The sequence below is a fragment of the Apodemus sylvaticus genome, chromosome 13 (genome assembly GCF_947179515.1).
Source record: "Apodemus sylvaticus chromosome 13, mApoSyl1.1, whole genome shotgun sequence".
Lineage (NCBI taxonomy): Eukaryota > Metazoa > Chordata > Mammalia > Rodentia > Muridae > Apodemus > Apodemus sylvaticus.
Window position 1 is genome coordinate 95392445 of NC_067484.1, and position 25330 is coordinate 95417774.

The 25330-nt window shown below is 36.0% G+C and overlaps 1 protein-coding gene across 2 annotated transcripts in view; it reads left to right on the forward strand.

Moving 5' to 3' along the window:
- Rock1 (Rho associated coiled-coil containing protein kinase 1) overlaps positions 1–25330 on the forward strand; it is a 98829-nt gene that overhangs the window by 57393 nt on the left and 16106 nt on the right. For both annotated transcript variants that reach the window (XM_052201346.1, XM_052201347.1), the window contains exons 14-25: positions 3872–4007; positions 5637–5728; positions 5821–6067; positions 10879–10985; positions 12261–12411; positions 13533–13693; positions 15292–15476; positions 16977–17046; positions 17933–18027; positions 21279–21444; positions 23163–23256; positions 24361–24449. In XM_052201346.1, the coding sequence (XP_052057306.1) occupies positions 3872–4007; positions 5637–5728; positions 5821–6067; positions 10879–10985; positions 12261–12411; positions 13533–13693; positions 15292–15476; positions 16977–17046; positions 17933–18027; positions 21279–21444; positions 23163–23256; positions 24361–24449 (1593 nt within the window). The remainder of the gene's footprint in view (positions 1–3871; positions 4008–5636; positions 5729–5820; positions 6068–10878; positions 10986–12260; positions 12412–13532; positions 13694–15291; positions 15477–16976; positions 17047–17932; positions 18028–21278; positions 21445–23162; positions 23257–24360; positions 24450–25330) is intronic.

Below are 25330 nucleotides of genomic sequence, written 5' to 3' on the forward strand. Positions count from 1 at the left end.
TTAGTAGGGCTTAGAATTGAGTTTAGAAATATTCATTTTTTTTAAGATTTCCGACCAGCCTGGTTTAATTAGCAGAGAAATGGTATTTTCTGATAAATGTATGTGCACAAATATATAATACATTTTTACTCTTAGTTAACTTTCTATTGTATGGAATGACTCCCTTAGGTAGACATAGACAATCTCTGTAGTCTTCTTCAAATGTAAAATATTCTTTGTCTTTTTAGATTTAATCTTTGATAAATTTTGTGTGGTCCTGTTTTTCTTCCCTAGGGTAATTGTATCTGTTTGTGATGTTTTTCTCTTTAATTTGTGGCTTTAGGGTATAAATTTAATCATCTAAAGATTGTGACAACTTTTTTCTATTAGCTTCAGTATGAACTTAGTTATTAGCACTCGATATTTCATTCTTATTGTTTAAGGAATCAATACTAAATTCAGATAAGTTATATGTTTGTTACTGATCATTATGAGTTCAAGATCGAGAGGAAGGTCTTAATTATTAATATAGTCCTATTTAAAGAGAGGCAAAGTGAAAGTACTGTTTCTTTTATCACTAAGTACAGCTAAAATTCCTATATGTTAAATATAATACAAATGTGAGGAGATCTTGAAACATTTGAAGAAAGCAGACCAGCTCTGGGGTACTTGATTTCTAAGAAACACCACAGGTTTCTCAGTTAATAGAGTGTTTGAGTAACCTGAGTTCCCACGACCTCATAAATAGAGATGTTGGCATATACCTGTAATCCTAATACCTGGGAAATGGAGGCTAGAAGAACAAAAGTTCAAGGTCATCTTCAAGTATATAGCAGTTTCAGGACTGGCCTAGAACACATCAGATCTGGCTCAGAACCTAAATAAATAACAGGAATAGTATGGGTCCCTCCTTCCCTGGCCTCAGTATAGCAAGAGCAGACTTTATAGAACACAGCTACATCATTAACAGCATCTCTTCAACTGTGGCAGAATATACTGTCTTTTCAAGTGCTTAAGGGCCACATACCAAGATAAGTCTTGTCCTGTGTCATAAAATATACTTAAAGGAATCATAATGATAGGGTGTCTTAACCAAAATATAATCAAGGCTAGAATGAGTAACAGATAGCAAGAAAACTGTGAATACATGTAAGTCAAGTGAGAAAAAGAGGCACTCTCAAAAGGGATAAAAATTCATTAGAATGGTGATTATATCTTCAAGTTTTTGTTTTTGTTTTTTGTTTGTTTTTTGGCTTTTTCGAGACAGGGTTTCTCTGTGTAGCCCTGGTAGTCCTGGAACTCACTCTAGACAGGGCTGGCCTCGAACTCAAAAATCCACCTGCCTCTCCCTCCCAAGTGCTGGGATTACAGGCGTGTGCCACCACCACCCAGCTTATCTTCAAGTTTTTATGTTTCAAAAAAAGTAAAGCTTTTCCTCATTGAAAATACATAATCAAATGTAAGAAAAATGAAGAAAAAATATAAAATCAAAATTTGTGAGATGCAGATAACACAATGACTAAAGGAAAAATATAGCATGCATGTTCTTATTAGAAGAAGAAAAGTTGGTAATGATGAATCTTAACAAAAACAGTGAAAAGAGTAGATAGAGGTCATTGCAATTGGAAATGACAAGGAAGAAAATGGATGGAACAAAAGAACTTATTTGAACAGATCCACAGAATTGGCTAATCTCTGGCAAGGTTGACAAAAGCAAAAAGATAGAATCAGAGTCAGGAATAAAAGAAAGTTGTGAGGGAATGATGTGAACAGCTCTAAATATGTCATTTAAGTGAATTAAAAGAATTGCTTAAAAAATTCAACATGCCACAACTCCATAGCTATATATACCTCTAAGGAAAATGAACCCATGATTTTAAAACTCTTTCTCCACCTGCACAAAAAAGTGAATCTCAATGACCAGAATTCTGCCAAGTTTAAACAACAAATTTACAACACATTAAAATAAAAACATTTCCTAATTCAATATGTTAGACTAATAACCTTACATAGACTATAGAGAAAACTAGAGCTCACTATCACTCACAACTACAAAGTCTTTAGCAAAATACTAACATAGATCTTAGCAGCACATAAAAAGATAACTATCTAACTCTAGTTTATTGCAGAGATTCATTTAATATTTTAAAAACAGTCACTTAATTCATTATATTAAGTCTAAAGAAGAAAAATAAAATGATCCTATCAATTGATACAGAAAAGGCATTAGACAAAATGCAGTATGCATTCACAGAAAAATTTTCAGAAAACTCAAATAGCATATACAAAACCTATATTTCACATCATATTTAATTGTAAAAGAGTAAGTACTTCCCCTAAGGTCTGTTACTAACAAAAGCACATCATCTCTTATCTCATCATTGTTCAACTAGTACTAGAACCTGTAGTCAGGACATATAACCAAAAAAGGATCAAAGAGGAAGAGGTAAACCTGTCTATGTGTTTTATGCAAGAGAGACAATGATGTCTTTAGAAAAATCATAACTCTAGTGATCAGAACTGCATGATATTGACTTAAGACTGTAGATTAGAAAATAGAATAAAGCACAGAAATAAACCGACCTGGGACTGGAGAGATGGCCCTGAGGTTAAGAGTATCAGCTGCTCTTTCAGAGATCCTGAATTCAATTCCCAGCAACCACCTGGTGGCTCATTACCATCTCTAATGAGATCTTGTGCCCTCTTCTGGCCTGTAGGCATACGTGCAGGCAGAATGCTGTATACATCATAAATATATCTTTAAAAAAAAAAAAGAAGAAGAAGAAGAAGAAAGAAACCCACACAATTATGGTTAGCTAACCTGTGACAAAGTTGCAAAAGCATTTTGGTGGAGGAAAGGTAATTCTTCAGCAAATAGTACTGGGGCAAATGTGGGCCAAGATCTGAACCTTAATGTGTCATACCTTGTGATCATTAACTTAAAAGTAGATTTAAACAAATATAAAAGTATAAATCTTTTAAGAGCTTTGAGTTGGTGACTCATGTTTATAATCCTACCACAATCTTCCAAGTGCTGAGATTACACATGAATGCCACAATGCCCAGTTTCAAGTTAGATTTAAAGTTAAAAGAGGTGACTCAGTAGGAAGAGGCTCTTGTATGTAGGCCTAATAACCCAAGTACCACCCCTCCATCCTATAAGTGGCAGGAGGAAATGGATTCCTAAGAGTCGTACTCAGACCTGCACATGCACACTGAATTTTAAAGTTAAAATGACAAAACCTTAGAGAAGTTGAGCTACTGTGGAGATCTATATCACCTCTACAAATCTCTCTAATGATATCTACATAAAATATACTATTTACTTAGAGATAGGAAGATGTAGAAAAATCACATAGTAAAACAATTTCCTGGTGTCACATTTTAAATACAAAAACAATGCAACAAAAATGTGACAAAACTGGTGATGGTGGTTCAGACGCAGCAGGTGGATCTGTCTAATTCAAGTAGGACTTACTTTGTAAGACATGTTTTATTTGTTACTGCAAAGGTGTCATTAGACTGTATTACCTGGGTCTTAGAACATGGTTGAGCTTGACTATAACCCTATCAAGGGAAAGCAGTGCAGAGACAGGTAGGCCCTAAAGCCCACTGCCAACCAGTCTTGCCAGTTGGTGAGTCAGGTTCAGTGAGAGACCACATCTCAATTGATATAGAAGAGAAATAGAGGAGGGCATCTGACAGTGGCTGCCGGCCTTTAAGCACATATGCACACTCACATATACTATGTACATATAAGCACAACTAAAAAGAATGTACTACCTGATTTTAAGCAAAAAATGGATCTTAAGATTTCATCTGAAATATTTTTAAAGAGCAAAGTACTCCCTGAACGGTGTGTCAATTGTAACTATTGTTGTTATAATTTTAGGGGAATCAAAGAAGAAATCTAGAATCTACGTTGTCTCAAATTGAGAAAGAAAAGATGTTGCTACAACATAGAATTAATGAGTACCAAAGAAAAGTGGAACAGGAAAATGAGAAGAGAAGAAATGTAGAAAATGAAGGTAAATTGTTCTTTTGAAAATGTCGGACTATCTAGGTAGACACCACCACTGCAGCCCCCAAAATTTTTTCTAATATTGAACTGTCTTTATCATGAGGTTGTCTCGACTATAATAATATATAGGTGAATTAAATAACCCAAATCTTCAGTTACATTTATAACTTACTAAAGCCTATAAGTGTTATTTAGCTAAGATGATTGTTACAATTATGTTCATACCAGAATCACCTGAGAATCATTGAAAATCATAAATATAAATATGAGGGCTGAAGAGATGATTCTGTAGTGAAGAGCACTGGCTGCTTTTTGAGAGGACCCAGGTTCTAATCTCAACACCCATAAAGTAACAAACAACCACTTGTAATTCCAGTTTCAGGGCATCTAGTGCCTTCCTCTGGCCTCTGCACACACTGTACACACATGGTGCACAGGCATACATGCAGGCAGAGAACTCCCATACACAAAATACTTAAAAACAGAACATTCATACCCAAACTCCAAAGATTTATGTTTAAATTATGGTATAGATACATGGCCTGGCAACAATATTTCTACAAATTCAGACATTTCTAACATGTATCTCATTTGATTACTGTAAAGCTAGAGTTGCCACACTCCCATCCCCAGTAGTAGCTCAGGCTATCCTGGAATTCACAAAGATCCATCTACCTCTATCTTCCAAGTGCCTCTATCTTTCATGTGCCACCACCTTTAGCTAGAATTTTTTATTTTCATGCCGGTATTGCAATTATAGTACATTTAAAAAATTTTATGCCATTTGATAACAGTGATTTTATTTCTGGTTTATTTTATAAATGTACTTATATGTATGTAATTTTATGTATATACAAGGCTCTTTATATAGAACTGATAAAGTATAAAAAATGTATTCAGTGATATAATAGATATTGGAATATCTGTCCTAAAAATATACAGCTTAATGAAAGAAAAAAGCATCTCCTTATATTACTAAATATGTATATATTTCTGTAGATATGCATGCGAAAACATATGTATGATGTTTGGTCTTATCTTAGGATATTGATTCATAGATTCAGCTAAGAAGGAAGAACAGTAGTTGTAGAAGAGTCAGTTAAGGGAGGAAAAAACTAGAGAAGAATCCTCATTATTCTACCATTTACTGTCATACCATTTTAAAAATACTGAATTATTCAATAATTTTAATGTTCAAAATCAAAGAACTAGCTTTATAACTAAGATTGGTGGTACATTCCTATATCCCAGCACTCAGGAGTTAAGGCAGGAGAATAACTTGAGCTCTTGTTTTTTATTAGAACTTGCAGGGAATATCAAATTATCCCTTAAGGGTTTGGGGACTCAGCAAAAGTAGTTTCGTACTATTACACCAATATATTGGTCCCATGAAGGCAGTAAAAGAATTTGGAATACTATAATATTGGAAACAAAGCTGTTTTACATTATATTGTAAAATCATGTTCTATTTTTTGATCGATTTAGAATATAAGAATTTGTAAGATAGAATTTATTTTGGGAGTGGGAGTTGACCCATTTTAACTGATTGTTGTGGTCTAAGAATACATTTTATTATTAAAAAGATTTTTTTTTTCTAACAAAATATGTGATTTCTACATAATCTTTGACTTCCTAGTTTCTACACTAAAGGACCAGTTGGAAGACTTACGGAAAGCAAGTCAGAGCTCACAGCTTGCTAATGAGAAGCTGACACAGTTACAGAAGCAGGTCAGTTCTTCATCAGGATTCTTTTAAAATTATAGTTAATTAAAAGAAACATGATTGTGTTTGGTCATACTTCTTTCTTTCTTTTTTAATAGTTAGAAGAAGCGAATGACTTACTTAGGACAGAATCAGACACAGCCGTAAGATTAAGGAAGAGTCACACAGAGATGAGCAAGTCAATTAGTCAGCTAGAGTCCTTGAACAGAGAATTGCAGGAGAGAAACAGAATTTTAGAGAATTCCAAGTCGCAAGCAGACAAGGATTACTACCAGCTGCAAGCTGTATTGGAAGCTGAGAGAAGAGACAGAGGGCATGATTCTGAGATGATTGGAGACCTTCAAGGTAATACTTTTTCTTATGTGAAGTATATGTGACAAAATTTACCATCATAAGTTTTTATTTTAAGTGTGTATTTCAGTGTCATTAAATACATTCAACATTACTGCATATCTTTCCACAAATCTCCCAACCATTTTAGTCACTCCAAACTAAATGGTACCTGTTATACAACTCTAATTCATTCATTCCTTCCTTCCTTCCTTCCTTCCTTCCTTCCTTCCTTCCTTCCTTCCTTCCTTCCTTCTTTCCTTCCTTCCTGTAGTGGTCTCTAACCATCATCCTACTTTCTGTGACCCTTACCAAAAAAGACCAGGCCAATAGGAAAGGTTAGGATTAGTTATTAGCATTCTTTGTTTAACTAAAAAGCAGATTAAACATAAGTGACAATGAATAAAAGGAACAGTTTAAAAAGGTTAATACCATTCGGTTTGTTTTCCAAAGATAACTGCCTTCACTTCCCCAGACATTTTCCAAGGTTTTGTTGCTGTTCAGTAGCAGCATCCACACTAGCTATACAAAAGACACACATGAGAATTGCCAGGCCTTTCAAGAAAGACTGGAGAACGAGAGGGGATGTGTGTTTTAACCTTAGTCATGGAAGGGAACATATTTTGGGTCTCATGAGACTTGATGATTAGCTATAATTCTGTGGACAGAGGTCAGGCCAGTTTTTGTGACTATGGAAACAGAAATTAGGAGTTCCCATTGGCTCATAGCTGAAGAGAGTTGTGCAGTCTTATCTCCCAGGCACCAGGCTTAAAATAGGTCTAGATATATATAGCCAAGAAAGGAGCCTCTTTGTAATTACTGGGAAAGCCTCACACTTTTTTAAGTCTTAGTTTTTCTTGCTGCTTTTATACAGTAAATTAGCCATGTGAAAATCTCATTACTTAAGGATTAATTCCATAAATCCTTCCAGTTCTTAAAATTGTTGATATTTGTTATCTCTTACTTATGACTAAGCTTTGGACTACTTGGTTCCAAATTTTACACCATCATCACGTGTTTAATCTCAATTGGGGGGGGGGGGGGTCCTACCACTTCTTAGATCATTCAGTTCCCACATAAAATATGCAAACCTTTTATATTTAAGCATTAGAGCTGTGCAGATAACTACCCTCTGTGCTGTAATGTCTACTTCCCTGCTAAGAACCCTGAGATATGTTCCTTCTGCCATGTTCCTTCTGGGCTGCTCTTGCTCTGATTGGCCAGCCCTCAGTTGTTTACCCCATGGTGTCCTCTCTCCACCTTCTCTCTTCCCTCTGAGGTACTCCCTCAGCTCCCAATCCCTGGGAACCTAAATTCTTCCTACCTCTCTTTTGCCCAGCTACAGATTATAGGCATCCTTATTCAACAAATAGTTTTAAGGCTGGGTTACATAGCAGCACTTGGTGTATATGAAGATTTCCTCATCCCTGGGGACAACCAGACCTTGGGAGCCAGTATTTAGCATTGCAAGATATAGCAAAAAGCCAAACCTCAGTGATCATGTTTATTGTTTTTTATTTTAACAGAATCTTTTAAGAATTGGTGAAAGCTAAGGAAACTTTATAGTATGATTTATTAGACTTATCCTTTTTTCATCACTTGTTTTTTCACTTAAAGTCCTATTTTGAGGTTTTTGGTTTTTGTTTTGTTTTGTTTGGAACCATCTCAGTATGTGTCCCTGGCTGGTTCTAGAACTCAGAGACCATCTTGCTTCTGCCTCTGGAAGATTGAGGTACCAATTTGATGCTTGCACCCAACTATATAATTTAATATGCTATCCCAAACTCATAGTAGTTTAAATTGGGATTTAAATCTAAAAGCTTGACCTGTCCAGTGACTCCATGTGTCTGATTTAGGGCTTGAACAAGAAGACAAGTGATAGTTGGATGTAAGGAAGCATATGACATCTAGCTGTCTTTATTGGTAGCTTTTGATAGATGCCCAGTCATTTTCCCTGGGCATTTGCAAAATGGTACCCATCTATTTTTGTAGTTCTAGCATTTATTATATTCAGAAGGTTGTACAACCTTCTCCCCTACCTAGTTCTAAAATTTTTTCACTAACTTCTAAACACCTTTCACCCCTTAAATTGTCTTTCTCTGTTCCCCTACCATCTAGCCATAGGAAGCCACCAAATTTTCTTTTATCTTTTTTTTTTTTTGTTTTTTTTTTTTTGTTTTTGTTTTTTTTTATCTTTTATCTTTTTGAACTCAGGAAGTATCTGCTTCCCTGAGTGCTGGGATGCCATCTGTATTCTTTTCAATGCATACTTGGGTGTGAAATTGCTGGGTCATGTAGTAATCCTGTGCTTAACTTTTCTGGAATTGCTAAGCTTTTTTTTACAGTTGCTGAACTATTTTTTCCTCACCAAGAAATTAGGAATCCGGCCGGGCGGTGGTGGTGCACGCCTTTAATCCCAGCACTTGGGAGGCAGAGACAGGGGGATTTCTGAGTTCGAGGCCAGCCTGGTCTACAGAGTGAGTTCCAGGACAGCCAGGGCTACACTAAAAAACCCTGTCTCGAAAAAACCAAAAAAAAGAAAGGAAGGAAGGAAGGAAAGAAAGAAAGAAAGAAAGGAAAGAAGGGAAGGAAGGAAGGAAGGCTGGGTGGTGGTGGCGCACGCCTGTAATCCCAGCACTCTGGGAGGCAGGCGGATTTCTGAGTTTGAGGCTAGCCTGGTCTACAGAGTGAGTTCCAGGACAGCCAGGGCTACACAGAGAAACCCTGTCTTGACAAAAACCAAATCCAAAAACAAACGAAAGGAAAAGAAAAGAAGAAAAGAAAAGGAAGAAGGAAGGAAGGAAGGAAGGAAGGAAGGAAGGAAGGAAGGAAGGAAGGAAGGAAGGAAGGAATCTGATCTAGCGCCATGGTGTTAAAACTAGGTAACTGCCTTAATAGGAATGAGCTCACATATTACTGTGGTTTTAATTTTATTTCCTAATGAGTTAATGATGTTGAGCATCTTATACTCACTTGTTTCAACGTTATTTAAGAGACCATTTCTCCCTGTGTCTGTGTGTGTGAACACAGGTACAAACACAAGAAAGAGTCTGTATAACGTACTCTTTTTGTGGAGGCCAGAGGTCAATGTAATTCTCAGGCCCTATTCTTTCCTCTTTAAGTGGTTTTGATATTTTTGTTTAATATTGATTGTCCAGGGCTAAGATGTAGTTGAGTTCTTAACTTAGCATTTATCATTAAGGACCTAGGTCCATATCCCAAGATTGGAAAAAAAAATATTTTGAATGAATGAATGAAAAAGAAAGGAACAAATTGCCTTTAATAAATGAAAGAATTTGCCTGAAAAGGTGGCATAGTGGGTGAATTGCAAGTATGAGGACCTGAGTTCAGATCCCTAGCACCCATGTAAAGAACACATGGGGAAAAGTATGTTTCTATAACTTAGTGCTGGAGTGAGAGAGACACGCAGACCTCCAGGGGCTCACTGGCCAGCCACGCTGGCTGAAATAGAGTAGATGAACGTCAAGGTCAGTAAGAGACCTGTCTTAAAAAAAGTAGAGAAGTAATTCAGGAAGACACCTGGTATCAGCTTACATCCTCTACCCTCACCTGCACACAGATATGTACCTGACTGACATGCTTACACACACACACACATACACACACACTCCCCCAGGATATGGCCTTACTTCTGCTTTTTCAAATCTCTTGTATTGATACATACCTTTGCCATAGGTCAGCACCACATTTTGACCATAGTAGTTTTGGAGCAGGTGCTGAAATTGGGGGATTTCACTTGTTCAACATTGTTCTTCCATAATAGTATTTTAGCTGTTCTTTAATTTTTTTTTATTTCTGCAAAATATACATTTGGAGTTTTAATAGTGCTACAGTGTCTTTACTCACTATTTTAGGTAGTTATTGTCAGTAGTTCTCCCAATCTATGAACACAGGCTGTTTTCATTTATTTATCTTTTTTTTTTTTTTTTTTTTTTGAGGTTTTGTTGTGTTTTGTGTTTCATTTGGTTTTGAGACAAGGTATGGTTACCGTGCCCAAAATAGCCTTAAACTTCTGAGCCCAAACACTCTTGCCTCAACTCAGGTGAAATTATAGCCATCCTCCTTTGCATCTGCGTTAATAGTGTTTTCAGTGAATGATCCATGTTCTTTTTTGGCTGTCTTTCTAGGCCAGCGGTTCTCAGCCTGTGGTTCATGGCCTCCTTTGGGGTTGAATGACTATTTTATGAGGGTTACCTAAGACCATTGGAAACCATAGATATTTACATTATGATTCATAATAGCAAAATAGAGTTTTGAAGTAGCAACAATGATAATTTTATGGTTGCCAGTTACCACAATAGGAACTGTATTTAAGGATCACAGCATTAAGAAGGTTGAGAAGGTAGAGACAGGAGGATCCCTGAGTTTGGGGGCACCCTCTACAGAGTGAGTTTCAGGACAGCCAGGACTAGCTACACAGAGAAACCCTATCTGGGAGGGTGGTGGGAAGGAGAAGAAGGTTAAGGAGAACCACTGGCTAGTGAGTTAACAGTTTGCTGTTCTTACAAAATGACCTGGGTTAAGTTATCAGTGCCCATCTGGCAGTTCACAACTATCTGTAATTCCAGTCCCAGTGGACTTGTTGCCCTCTTCTGGCCTCCATTGGCACTGCACACAAGTGGGACATAATGTACATGCAGGCAAAACACTGGTATACATAAAATAAAAATTCAAAATTGAACATGAACAAATGCCTACAAGTCCCATCAAAGTCCTCCACCATCCACTTAACTCCCAAATAATCACAGTTCTGATTTTTAATACCATAAATTAGTTTTGCTTTAATGTTTTTTCTCACTTCATAGCACGAATTACATCTTTACAAGAAGAGGTGAAGCATCTCAAACATAATCTTGAAAGAGTGGAAGGAGAAAGAAAAGAGGCTCAAGACATGCTTAATCATTCAGAAAAGGTAAATGACTTACTGTCTTAATGATAGAATATTATGGTTATCAAAGGTAGTGTTAATAGCATTCCTTTGTAATGTTAGTTTTTTTATTGTGTTTATTTTTGTTTGTACTATGGATTTTGTTTGTTTTGTTTTGTTTTGTTTTGTTTTGTTTTTTGGTTTTTCGAGACAGGGTTTCTCGCCCTGGTTGTCCTGGAACTCACTCTGTAGACCAGGCTAGCCTCGAACTCAGAAATCTACCTGCCTCTGCTTCCTAAGTACACCACCACCACCCAGCTGTACTATGGATTTTTTAATAGGTAATTATATTACTTTGGTTTGGAAATAAACTTTGTTCTTAGTTCCTTTGTACATAGGTAAGAGGAACTTATTAACCATTGTATGTTAAATTATACAAAGAGAGAAATAAAGGACTAGACCGTAACACACCATGCATGCTTATTCTATGTTGTTAATAAAAAGTAAAATATAAAAAGACCAAAGTAATTGGCTTTTGTATTCTCTCCCTTCATCATTCTGTTCCCCTACCTCCCTCATGCATCATGGCACATATTTGGAATCGGGACAACTTAGTGGTGGGAGGTGAATTTCAGTTCTCTTCTTTTACCATATGGATCCCAGGGATGTAGCTAGGGTCATCAGGTTTAGCGGCAAGTATCTTTACCCTGTCGGTCTTCCTTCTGGGCTCTGCATTTATTTTTAATTTTATCAAAAATTCACTGCTAAGTACCTTCCTTGCTGAAGAAAGTATCAATTACTTTACAGATCAAGGTCTCAATTTCAGTGTCTCCCTCAGGACAATGATTTTAAAAGAGCGGCTTTGGCATGTTCTATCCCAAAATAATTTTTGTTAGCCAAGGTGATATAACTGAACAAAAAGGATGAAAGAAAGAAGAATAAACTTTTAAAAGACCGGAATCCATTCTTACTGTTCTCACCTAAACATTTCACTACCTTGTCCCAAGATCCTTCATCTTTTATAAGGAAGCAAATGTGAATTTAGATAAAAATATAGATTCTTACACTGTAAGAGTTTTTTAAAGACAAAAAGTTGGATGGCAAAGGCAAAGATTGTTGAATTCATTTGTTCCTATAGTGTAAACTATCCTGAATATACCTTGGAGCACAGAGAGCTCTGTGTCAGCTGTGGTGTATGCTTCAGGAAAGGATAATTAGGAAAGTGTTCATCTCCAGTAGAATATTGAGGAATGTAAGATTTAATTGTGTACCTCTTTGACAGCTTATTATATTCCATGGTTCTCATTCCAATTTTCTTAGGAAAAGAATAATTTGGAAATAGATTTGAACTACAAGCTCAAGTCTATACAACAAAGGTTAGAACAAGAAGTAAATGAACACAAAGTAACCAAAGCACGCCTAACTGACAAGCACCAGTCTATCGAAGAGGCAAAGTCTGTTGCCATGTGTGGTAAGTGTCATTTAATGTGCATAGTTTAATTAAGTTTAATAGAGAAATTTGATTCTGATCTTCTGTGGCAGAGAGTATAAATAAACATTGTTATCTGAGAAGAGAATACCTTTTATTATATCTTCTCTTTTATTACAAATTTACCTTTTATAGTTTTTATAGTTTCTTTTCTTTACCTACTTTGTCTACAATTGCCTCGTTTTATAATTATTTCAAATGTCCTTAAGATCAGTGTTGGTTCGTTATATTATTTCCAACAACAATTCTAGTATTTGTTTTTAAAAGACTAGTTTTGTTCTCTGGAGAATGCTTTATAAAAAGGAACAGTAGAAGTAGGCTGATCTGGTGGTAGCAGAATGCAAAACAGCACAGAGGATAAAATGTGGGTAAAGGTGAAAAGCAAGAAAAGCTCAGGCGTTTAGTTGGAACAAATGAATCACTGGTTATATCTTACAGAGGTTGATAGAAGTGGAGTAGAAGTGATTCAGGGATAGAGAAAAGTAACTCTTTCAATGTGAAACTTTCAAAGTGAACTTTCACTTTGTTACTTCAAGGGCAGGTTCCAAGAATAGCAAAAAGACTTATTTAGCTATATAGTTCTCTACTGGTATGACTGTGGAAATGCTAAAATTCTTAACTTACAATATTCTAGACTCAGGAACTCAATTATTATCTTATAATAATTGAAGGAGAGGTTCTGCGACCATAGACTCCTATCATTGAGTTCCTATTCTAAGGGTCTCTTTGAAGATTTTCCATACCAATGCAAGATAGAAATTAATAACTGCAGTCATATTTTTTTCATTCTTTACCTTCATTTCATTTCATAATTACTCTTTCCAACTACACCCTTAATCTTCTAGTTTACATGGTTTTGAATTTTTCATCTTTTTTGGACAAGGGCTAGATTGAGACATTTTAAAAATTATTTTTATATTTTACAGCTATTTCTTCAGAGATTCTTACACAAATTACTCAAATGTCCTTAGAATTTTTATAATTAATACCTATTACAGTTGCAGAATAAATCAGAGATTTTAAAGATCAATTTTCAGACCATTTAAAGTGAAAAATATTGAGGTGCTCTTCAAATGTATGCTTGTAACTTTTTTCTGCTGCAGAAATGGAAAAAAAGCTGAAAGAAGAGAGAGAAGCTCGAGAGAAGGCTGAAAATAGAGTTGTTGAGACTGAGAAACAATGTTCTATGCTAGACGTTGACCTGAAACAGTCTCAGCAGAAGCTAGAACATTTGACTGAAAATAAAGAAAGGATGGAGGATGAAGTAAGACACAGAGCTAATTTTTTCCATCTTTTAAGAGAATTCTAGGTTGTAACTGGAGAACTCTTGTGTATCTCTGAAACAAAGAAGATTTGAATAAAGTATGTGTTCACTGCTTATACTATTATCCCAGCACTTAGAATTTTCATTTCAAATAACTATTAAACATTCACTCCCTTTCATTGTGTATTACAGCAGTTGATGCAACTGTATCAAAATGTCTTAGTTCCTCCTAGAAGAAACTGCTTTAAAAATTTTTTTTTTCAAAGAGTATCTAACTGCTGTTTGGAGTGGCTTACATTAATAGAAAACATGTATTTATAATACTGTTGATAAAAAGATAGAAGATGGTATCTAAAACTCAGATAGTTGGTGGTTACTATCTGAGTTTTAGAAATTATTTGTAAGTAGTTTCCAAGACTTGTCTTGGTGGATCGTCAGTACAGATTGTATACTTGGTAAGGAAGTAGGTAAGTCATGTGTAAGAGGAAGTCAAATCAAAGAAGAAAAGATAACTTGGAGCTGTCAGGGGCTCTAAACTAACTGGTATTCTTTTAAAATGTACAGAAATGTATAGGTGAAAACAGTCTTGGGAAAAGTAATATATTTGTATATAGAATTGACCAAAAAAGAGATTAGAAATAAACTAGCAAGCAGGATAACTATATATTGAAACTTTGGAAGCTGGAGCTGGAGATGACTCAGATATTAAGGACATCAACTGCTCTTCAGAAAAATCCAGGACCCACAATGGCAGCTCAACAGTTATCTGTAACTCCAGTTCCAGGGGATCTAGCTCCCTCTTCAGGCACCAGGAACATACATGATACACAGATATAACTTGTAGGCTAGATACCATACACATAAAGTGAAATAACTTTATAATTAAAAAAAAATTTTAAAGGCCTCTTCTCTCATTTTTTTGTTATTAAGGAGAGTAAGATATATATGAAGTATATACTGTTGGGGAACAGACAGCTTAGAAAGACTACATACAAGAACTCCCAATGGATGTGGGCTTCTATGAAAGTTAAGGAAAGCCTTGCTACAGATGTGTCATTTGAAAGCTGAAGAATAGACTGAGTTTAAGATTATTCATTAAGTCTTGGAATATTCTGCAGTTTCCAACCATCCAAGACATACATGAAGGACTTTGTGCTGTTTGATGATTTCTATGATAATCACTTTGCAGATAGCAGGTAAAGAACATGTTGTAAACTGCTGCAACAAGAGTTTTAATTGACTAATAAGTACTTAATAAATATCAACTATTTTCTGAGTTTTATGATTATATAGATTATATAAACATTTGTGGATTAACAGGTAAATTAAAATTTCGAATGTCTCCTCAGACATGACTTTCATCATTATTTTCCCAAATTTTTGGACTAGTTGAAACTAAGGTTTTTCTTTTCCCCACAGATTTTCATACCTAAAATTTACATACTATTTTCACTTAGTAGTAAATAGGCAGTAATAGACACAAGGAGGAATTAGAATGGTACAATGGATAATAATATTCTTGAGATTGATTAGTATTCTTTTAGGTATCTAATATATACTTAAATTATTAAGATACCAATTGTTATTCTCATTCATAGGTTAAGAATCTCACTCTGCAGCTGGAACAGGAATCAAATAAACGGCTCTTGTTACAGAATGAATTGAAGACTCAAGCATTTGAAGCAGACAATTTAAAAGGCTTAGAAAAACAAATGAAACAGGAAATAAATACATTATTGGAAGCAAAGAGATTGTTAGAATTTGAGTTAGCTCAGCTTACAAAGTAAGTCTTGAAAATATCTTTTTGTGTTTTCATTGGCTATCTATAATGCTTGATATTTTATATATTCAGATGATCTCAAAATTTATGAAAAAGACAAAAATTGTGATAAAAGAATTTACTTGCAAAGATTTGCAAGAAAGTTCAGGCTTTCAGAGGACAAGCTTAACTAAGTTAAAATTACAGGTATTTAAAGGAAGAAATATAGACTAACACAACTACTGGATTTACAGTCTATTAATGTTGGAAATAACAATTTTCTCATAATTTTCGTATGTATAAACAACAACACATCTCTCAAAACTAGCATTACAGTAAGAAGGCTACCCTACCTGAGAGGAAGTGTTCCAGGTGGCTTTATTTTAGAGTTTTAGAGATTAAACATAATCTTGCGAGCAGGGTTTGTTTTCTTTCTTTGATTCCTTTCAGAGTTGTACAGCTTTTTTTATTTTCCTCTTATTGCTAAGATGTTATGTGCCTCCTTACTTGAGATCACAACAAAGCCAGGGTGTCATTACTTTTAGAACATATATGGGCCTGCTTTTAAAATATAGTATGAAAGATGGGTACTCAATACCAAGTTGTGATTTTATCTCCTCCAGATATATGTTAATCATACATTAGAGATTCACCTGTTTCTACCTCCTGAATGTTAGGATTAAAGGTGTGTTGCCGCTGCCCCGCCACCACCACCACCACCTCCACCTGTCATTTAGACCTGTTTCATTGGGATAATTTATCAGTTTTTATTAAGTTGACTTTATATTGGAAACTACTAGCCCCATTTTTGCCAGTTAATTACATAATACGTTTTCCCATAAGCAGTTGTCACTCAGCACTCAGTAGACATTTACTATCATGGCTTGTTACTAAACTACAAAGTACTATATAATATTAAACCCTACAGCCTAGGATAAAATTGGGTCTTTGGGGTCTATTGCCTTCTTGTTTGTTTGAGTCTTTTTCTCTCCTGAGTGTGTCCTTTTTTGGGTGAGGTGTGTATGTTTGTTATATATACGTATTTTGTCTTTCTTACTGGTTTATTACTCTTCCTTTCCTTTTATATTCCCTGTAATTATTTTTATACTCCTTTATGTGTTGAATTGCCAAAATGTTAGAGTTTATTTTTTACTTGAATAATTTATGACCTCTGCTTTTGTTTATTAAACAAGACATTTAAAATATATTTCTGTAATCTTTCTGCCTGTAAACTGTATTTTTGTCTTTTTCTGCAAATATTTACAGGATTTACAAATAGGCCACAGCACCATTGATGTCATTTTCATGGTTTAGAGAGATACACAGTTAATGTGGATTCATTATTACTTTATAGGTTCAAGATGAACTCAGGCACTACGGCCTAACCAAATGAACTAGAAAATAACATGATGCTAAAATATTTTTCTTACAGAAGTTATTTTATTGAACCTTTTGTATTTTAGCAACTTCAGTGAAATCTGTCATGAATAAGAAAATTTAATTACTGATTTTCTTTATTTAAAGGCAATACAGGGGAAATGAAGGGCAAATGCGGGAGTTACAAGATCAACTTGAAGCTGAGCAGTATTTCTCTGTAAGTGAAAATTATTTTTAGTAGACTTTAAAAACTGACTTAAACAAGAACCTTTTAAGAGTTTTTTCTGCAAATTATATTTCTTTTCTATTTAAATTCTGAACAAAAAAAGACTTTTTTGTGTAATTTTTCAGCAATTACTGTCAAATTACAGCTGTAAATAATAGTTTGGTAGCTGGGCATGGTAATGCAGGCCTTTAATCTCAACCCTCTGGAAGCACAGGCAGGTGGATCCAGGGCAGCCAGGGCTACAGACTAAGACCTTGTCTTAAAAGACTTTGTTGCATGGAAATAGCATTAGATTAGGATGGGGTTCCTTGAGTTTTCTGGCCTGGAATGGACATAATATTTATCAGTGACCTCTAGTACCATCTATCCCTCAAGCTTTATTCCTTATAATTAAATACATGGATTTAACTTGGTTTTTTGTTTGCGGGTTTTTCTTTTTCAGGAGTTTTGGGTATCTTTTGTTTTTCGAGAGACAGTTTTTCTGTGTATCCCTTGGTGTCCTGGAAATTGCTCTGTAGATCAGGCTGGCTCAGAGATCCACCTGCCTGACTCCCAAATGCTGGGGTTAAAGTCGCCACCACCAACCCAGCTTGTTTGTTTTTAATGATTTATTTTATGTACGTTGATGCTTTGCCTGCATGTATGTCGTGAGGGTGTTGAATCTCCTGAATCTGGAGTTACAGCTGTGAAGTGCCATGTGGATGCTGAACCTAGTTCTCTGAAGAGCAGCCACTGCTCTTAAACTGATGAACTCTCTCTACTCCTAGTTTAACTTTTTTAACTTTTAAGATAAAACTTTTTAAACTTAAAAGATAAGAAACTGCTGAACAGTTTATCACTCACCACAAACACTTAATTCCTATCACTGTTTTTACAGACACTTTATAAAACCCAAGTAAAGGAACTTAAAGAAGAAATTGAAGAAAAAAACAGAGAAAATTTAAGGAAAATACAGGAGCTGCAAAGTGAAAAGTATGTTTGTTTTCTTTTGAAATAGAACAAGAAAGGCAGGCTGGACAGTGGTGGCACATGCCTTTAATCCCAGCACTTGGGAGGCAGAGGCAGGGGGATTTCTGAGTTCAAGGTCAGCCAGGTCTACAGAGCGAGTTCCAGGACAGCCAGGGTTACACAGAGAAAACCTGCCTTAAAAAAAACAAAAAAAAAACAAAAAACAAAAAACAGGAAAGGCATTCATAGATTTAAGTTGAAAAATAGGGAGTAAGGGTTCCGTCATTCTGCTAGGGCTAATTTATTGGGCTAACTAAAAGCTAAATCAGAGTAGTCTACATTATGATTCCAGTTTCAGAGAATTTACTGTCACTGTGAGCTCCATGCAACAAATAGTGCACTTACATACATGCAAGTAAAATCCTCATATACTTAAAGTAAAAATAATGTTTTAACAAAAGAAACAGAGGAGGTAGTTGTGGTCATGGTTAGAGATAATTCACTACCCAAGTTTTCTAACAACCTATAAAAATGAAGGAAGTACACAGATAACCAAAATGACTTGTCTAAGAGAGAATTTTAGAACAAACAGGCAAATGAATGTATGCATGGTATTGGTATAGTGGCAGGCAGGGAGATCAATGGAATAGAATTGAAGACCCAGAAATGAACCCACATACCTATGGTCACTTGATCTTTGACAAAGGAGCTACAACCAACAAGTGGAAAAAAGATAGCCTTTTCAACAAATGGTGCTGGTTCAACTGGAGGCTAGCATGCAGAATACAAATCGATGCATTCTTATCTCCTTGTACTAAGCTCAAGTCCAAGTGGATCAAGGACCTCCACATATAACCAGACACACTGAAAATAATAGAAAAGAAAATGAGGAAGAGCCTTGAGCTCATGGACATAGGAAAATTTTCTGAACAGAACACCAATAACTTATGCTCTAACATCAAGAATTTACAAATGGGACCTCATAAAATCACAAAGTTTCTGTAAGGCAAAGGATACTGTCAATCGGACAAAACAGCAACCAACAAATTGGGAAAAGATTTTTACCAACCCTACATCCAACAGAGGGCTAATATCTAATATATACAAAGAACTCAAGAAGTTAGATTCCAGACAGCCAAATAACCCTATTAAAAAATGGGGTACAGAGCTAAACAAAGAATTTTCACCTGAGGAGTACCTAAAGAAATGGTCAACATCCTTAGTCATCAGGGAAGTGCAAATCAAAACAACCCTGAGATTTCACCTCACACCAGTCAGAATGGCTAAGATCAAAAACTCAGGGGATAGCACGTGCTGGTGAGGATGGGGAAAAAGAGGAACACTCTTCCACTGTTGGTGTGATTACAAGCTGGTATAATCTCTCTGGAAATCAGTTTGGCGGTTCCTCAGAAAACTGGGCATAATACTTCCGGAGGACCCTGTTATACCATTCCTGGGCATATACCCAGAGGATTCACCAGCATGTAATAAGGACACATGCTCTACTATGTTCATAGCAGCCCTATTTATAATAACCAGAAGCTGGAAAGAACCCAGATGTCCCTCAATGGAGCAATGAATACAGAAAATGTGGTATATTTACACAATGGAATACTACTCAGCTATTAAAAACAACAAATCCGTGAAATTCTTAGGCAGATGAGTGGACCTGGAAAATATCCTAAGTGAGGTAACCCAATCACAAAAGAACACACATGGTATGCACTCACTGATAAGTAGATATTAGCCCAGAAGCCTGGAATACCCAAACACAATTCACATATCAAATGATGCCCAAGAAGAAGGAAGAACAAAGTATGGATACTCTGGTCCTTCTTAGAAGGGGGAACAAAATACCCACAGAAGGAGATACAAAGTGTGGAACAGAGTCTGAGGGAAAGACCATCCAGAGACTACCCCCACCTAGTGATGCATCCCATATACAGCTACACAACCCAGACACTATTATTGATGCCCACAAGTATTTGCTGACCTGAGCCGGATATAGCTGCCACCTGGGAGGCTCTGCTAGTGCATGACAAATACAGAGGGAGACATTCTCAACCAGCCATTGAACTGAGCACAGGGTCCCCAATGAGGGAGCCAGAGAAAGGACCCAAGGAGCTGAGGGGGTCTGCAGCGCCATAGGAGGAACAACGATATGAACCACCCAGTACTCCCTGAGCTCCCAGGGACAAAACCATAAACCAAAAAGTACACATGGTGTTACCGAGGGCTCCAGTCGCATAGGCCTTGTCCAGAGGATGGCCTTGTTGAACATCAGTGAGAAGAGAGACCTTTGTTCCTGGAAAGGCTTGATGCTGCAGTGTAGGGGAATACCAGGACAGGGAATCGGAAGAGGGTTGATTGGGGAACGGGGAGGGGAGATGGTTTATGGGATTTTCGGGGAGGGTGTACCAGGAAAGGGGAAATCATTTGAAATGTAAATAAAGAATATATCTAATAAAAAAATTGAACAAAAAAAACTAAAAGGAAAGAAAGTAATCCAGTCTCAGTGTAAATGCCAATTCTGAAAAGTTGGTGTTTTGAGACAAAATCTTTTGTATCCAAGGCTGTCCTTGATCAGTCCTGCCCTCTCTATTTCCCAAGTAGATAGAATTTTAGACAAGGCCACTATATTCCAGCAATTCTGAAATGCTTCAAAGTATATTTTCTAATAAAGTTTCCAAATCGTTTACAATGGTTTGAATCTATGTTTTCATAATATCAAATATCAAATAGTTTAGCTTAATCTCTTAGTTTACAGACTTGGTCAAATTAAGCTCCAGGAAGTATAAGGAACTTGCCCAGTGTAAATGGGGTTGAAAGTGTCTTGAATGACCTCCTTGTCTACCAGTGACTTTTCAATCTTGCCTCGATGTCTTATATTCTAAACCCACAACAGGTCTTCTTTCTAAAATTAAATGACTTCAAAAGTTCAAGTCATTACCTGTATAAAAATCTTTGTAGATTTAAAGTTTACTTTAATAAGAAAAATCCTTAGTTCTGTTGCATGGATTTTTTTTTTTTGAGGGAGAGGGGCACTTTTTTTTTTTTTTTTTTTTTTTTTTTTTTTTTTTTTTTGTTATTTCCAGAGAAATTCTCACTATGTAATCAGGCTGACTCTAAATTCTCAATCCCTATGCCTTAAGATTGCAGTTGTCAGAATTACAGATATAGACTGCCATGTCTAGCAAGGTCATTGTTTTCCTTTATGTGATCAAGTAAGAATAAACTGAATTTGTTTTTATTCATTTCACTTAAAATTGTTGCAGAGAAACTCTTTCTACTCAGTTGGATTTAGCAGAAACAAAAGCTGAGTCTGAGCAGTTAGCTCGAGGAATTCTGGAAGAACAGTATTTTGAGTTGACTCAGGAAAGCAAGAAAGCTGCTTCAAGAAATAGACAAGAGATTACAGATAAAGATCATACTGTTAGTCGGGTAAGTAATAAGTGAAATCTGACTGAAATTGATTTAAATCAGAGTACTTAAGAATTTAAAGTATTAGGGTGTGTGTATGTACACAAATGTATACTTATGCTTCTCACACATAGAGTGATCTTTCTGTACTTGTGTTTATTTTATCTTAAACAGTTGGTAATGATAGAAAATCTTATTCAATACACTGGGTATTTTTCCCTACTGTAGATGCATTTTATATTTTATGTGAAGAAATGCCTTTTTAAAAAAAAGATTTGCCGGGCGTGGTGGCGCACGCCTGTAATCCCACCCCTGTAATCCTACTTGGGAGGCAGAGGCAGGAGGATTTCTGAGTTCGAGGCCAGCCTGGTCTACAGAGTGAGTTCCAGGACAGCCAGGACTACACAGAGAAACCCTGTCTCAAAAAAACAAAACAAAAAAAAAAAAAACAAAAAAAAAGATTTATTTATTTTATGTATATGAGTACACTGTAGCAGTCTTCAGAGACACCAGAAGAGGACATCAGATGCTATTGTAGATGGTTGTGAGCCACCATGTGATTGCTGGGAATTGAACTCAGGACCTCTGGAAAAGAAGTCAGTGCTTGTAACTGCCGAGCTGTCTCTCCAGCCCACTTATCTTAAACTCATTTTTTATTTTCTTATTGTGTTGAAAGTGATGGTATGGACTAGATTTCTTTGAAGTTCAGAGAAACTACTCCAGAACAAGAAACTCATAGTTAATAGTCAAGTGATCCATTGTGCAAAAAACCAAATTACCTATTCTTTTGATTCATAGTAATGTGGGATAGATGGGGTTACAGAAGCTTTTCTTTGTAAGTTAATAAGTACTCTGATGTAAGTATGCCAGGGTTAAATTTTGGCTTTGGCTCTGAGAAGTTAGGTGATCTTGATAAATCATGGATTAATGTAATCTGCCAAGATCACATAACTTCTCAGAGACAAAAGACCTGAGTTTGTATCTCTTAACACCCATATAAAAATATGGACATGGCTGTCCGTATGAATAATCCCAGCATTGGGAATGGAGACAAGCAGGTCCTGAGGGCTTCCTTGTGAGCCAGACAATGAGTTTCCTGTTCAATAAGAGACCCGGGCTCTATACTTTAAGGAGCTATAGAGGAAGATATCTTATGTTCTGCTCTGGGTGTGTGTGTGTGTGTGTACATGCAATTTTTGGAGGGTAATTGTTTGTAAAACATTTAGAACTTTATTATATATTCAGTTTCTTATTGGGGGGGGTTAGTTTTTGTTTTCATAACAGGGTTTCTCTGTATAGCTCTGGCTGTTCTGGAATTCACTCTGTACATCAAGCTGCCCTTAAACTCAGAAATCCAATAGCCTCTGCCTCCTGTATGCTATGAATTAAAGGTGGATGATTCGTTCATGTATTTTAAGCTGGAAAATAAGCCGGGCGGTGGTGGTGCACACCTATAATCCCAGCACTCTGGGAGGCAGAGGCAGGCAGATTTCTGAGTTTGAGGCCAGCCTGGTCTACAGAGTGAGTTCCAGGACAGCCAGGGCTACACAGAGAAACCCTGTCTCGAAAAAACCAAATCAAATAAATAAATAAATAAATAAACAAACAAACAAACAAACAAACTGGAAAATAGGCATTTTCTATACTTAAGCAATGTTTGACCTGCTTCACCTCTAGATGTTACAGAAGATTTTTAAGATGTTTGGCTGTATGAAATAACCTTTGTGTGCTTTATTTAGCTTGAAGAAACAAACAATGTGCTAACCAAAGATATTGAAATACTAAGAAAAGAAAATGAAGAGCTAAATGAAAGAATGAGGACAGCAGAAGAAGGTATATAGTTTCCTTAGCAAATGACAGTGTGGGTCTGGATAGAAAGCTCAGAAATGATGAGCAGTCGCTGCTCTTAAAGAAGACCCAGATTCAGTTCCCAGCACCCATATGGTAGCTCCCTTTTGTGAATTGTATCTCATCTCTAGGTTCAGAGCCAATCCAACAGCTTCCTTATGATTTCTGAAGGAACCATGCATATGCATGTTATATGTCTGTAGACAAAACATTCATATACACAAAATAAATATAATTTTAAAGACGTTTATGATAATTAACTTTAATTTTTTTAATTGATGGTATGAGGGCTCATCCATTAATAGAACTTGTTGCTTTTCTAGAAGACCCAAATTTAGTTCCTAGCACCCACATCAAACAGCTTAAAATCCTCTATAACTCCACCTCCAAGGAATCCAATGCCCCTTCTTCTGGCCTCTCTGATTGTCTCCAAATGCTCCATGCTAGAGTTGACCCATGATCTATGTAGCCATTCATGATCATGCAAAGTTCCAGGTTAGCCTGGTTGATACCCTGCCAAAAAATGAAAGAAAACGTAAAGTTAATTCTGAGATTAATCTGTAGTTATGTTTTACTTTGTTTTTGTTTTTAAAGAAGTATTTACTTCATGTATATGAGTCCACTGTTGCTGTCTTCAGACACACCTGAAGAGGACATCAGATTCCATTACAGATGGTTGTGAGCCACCATGTGGTTGCTGGGAATTGAACTTAGGACCTCAGGAAGAGCAATCAGTGCTCTTAACTGCTGAGCCATCTCTCCAGCCCCTTACTTTGGGCTTTTAAATGCTTGTTTTCATATATTGACTAACTTAGATACCCTTAAGGATTGTATTAATGAGCTGGACAATTAGTAAACTCATGTAGTCCCTTGGGAGGTAGAAACAATAGAATTGGGAGTTCAAGGGCAATCTGGGTTACCCATATTTAAAAAGAAAAAAAAAATCAACCAGTTACCAAAATTACTGAAAGGTACTATGTACTACTGTGTAGTGTATAGTAATTTCAGTAATTGAGGACATTGTTAGTTTGGAATGAGGATAAAAGTATTTAATGCTGCACAATAACATTTTATACAATTTATTTACAGAATATAAATTGAAGAAGGAGGAAGAGATAAATAATCTTAAGGCTGCCTTTGAAAAGAATATCAGTACTGAGCGGACCCTTAAAACACAGGTACTTGTGCCATCAGCCCTTCCCATTGGTTTGTATTTGAGTATCATATAATCAGAAAACTAATAATTGTTCTTTATGTATGTTTTTACTAAATGAAAGTCATAGGGTTTGGCTTTTCATTAGAACAAATATAGTGTATCCCTGTTAGATATAGAAGACTTGGCATGAGATGTATAATTGATCACAGTATATATCAGACTATGATCACGAGTCTGTGAAAAGTGTTTAATGTATTATGACACAGCTCAGTACTAGGGCATTTGCTTAGTATGCATGAAGACCTGAGTTCCATCCCCAGCTCTCTAAGAAAGAATATGATGTGGATTAAAAACCTATTGTTGACAGTAGGAAACATGAAGAGAAGATATATTAGATCAAAAGCCAGAGTTTGGGAATAAGAAACAAATGTGAGGTGGTGGTTTACCATTTTGTTTTGCATTTGAATATGCATCCAGCTTAGTTTTTGTTTGTTTGATTTTGTCATTAAAACGTAATGTCTTGACATGAAACCCTATCTCAAAAAAAGGTGGAGACGGGGCAGTCAAAAACTGCGTCTTACCGTTATACTAAGTTGCCCAGTAGGTCAGAAACTGAGTGCTTCGGTTGTTTGGTTTTTTTGAACAGTAATTGCTTTTCTCTGCTTTTAATATAATTTAATTAAGTAATTGAGGAAAGTCAGTAATTTTATTTTTAAGTAAGTACATATCAGGTTTATTATTCAGTAATCTAAATAGGTATTAAAATTACTGAGAGGTGGGTGTCTCATCTTCAGGGGAACTTTACTAGTAACCTTTCTTTCTTATTGATCCTTTATATTGCAACGAAAAACAATCTTTTATAAATGTGCTTGACTAATTTTTTTAAAACAGACTATGAAAGAA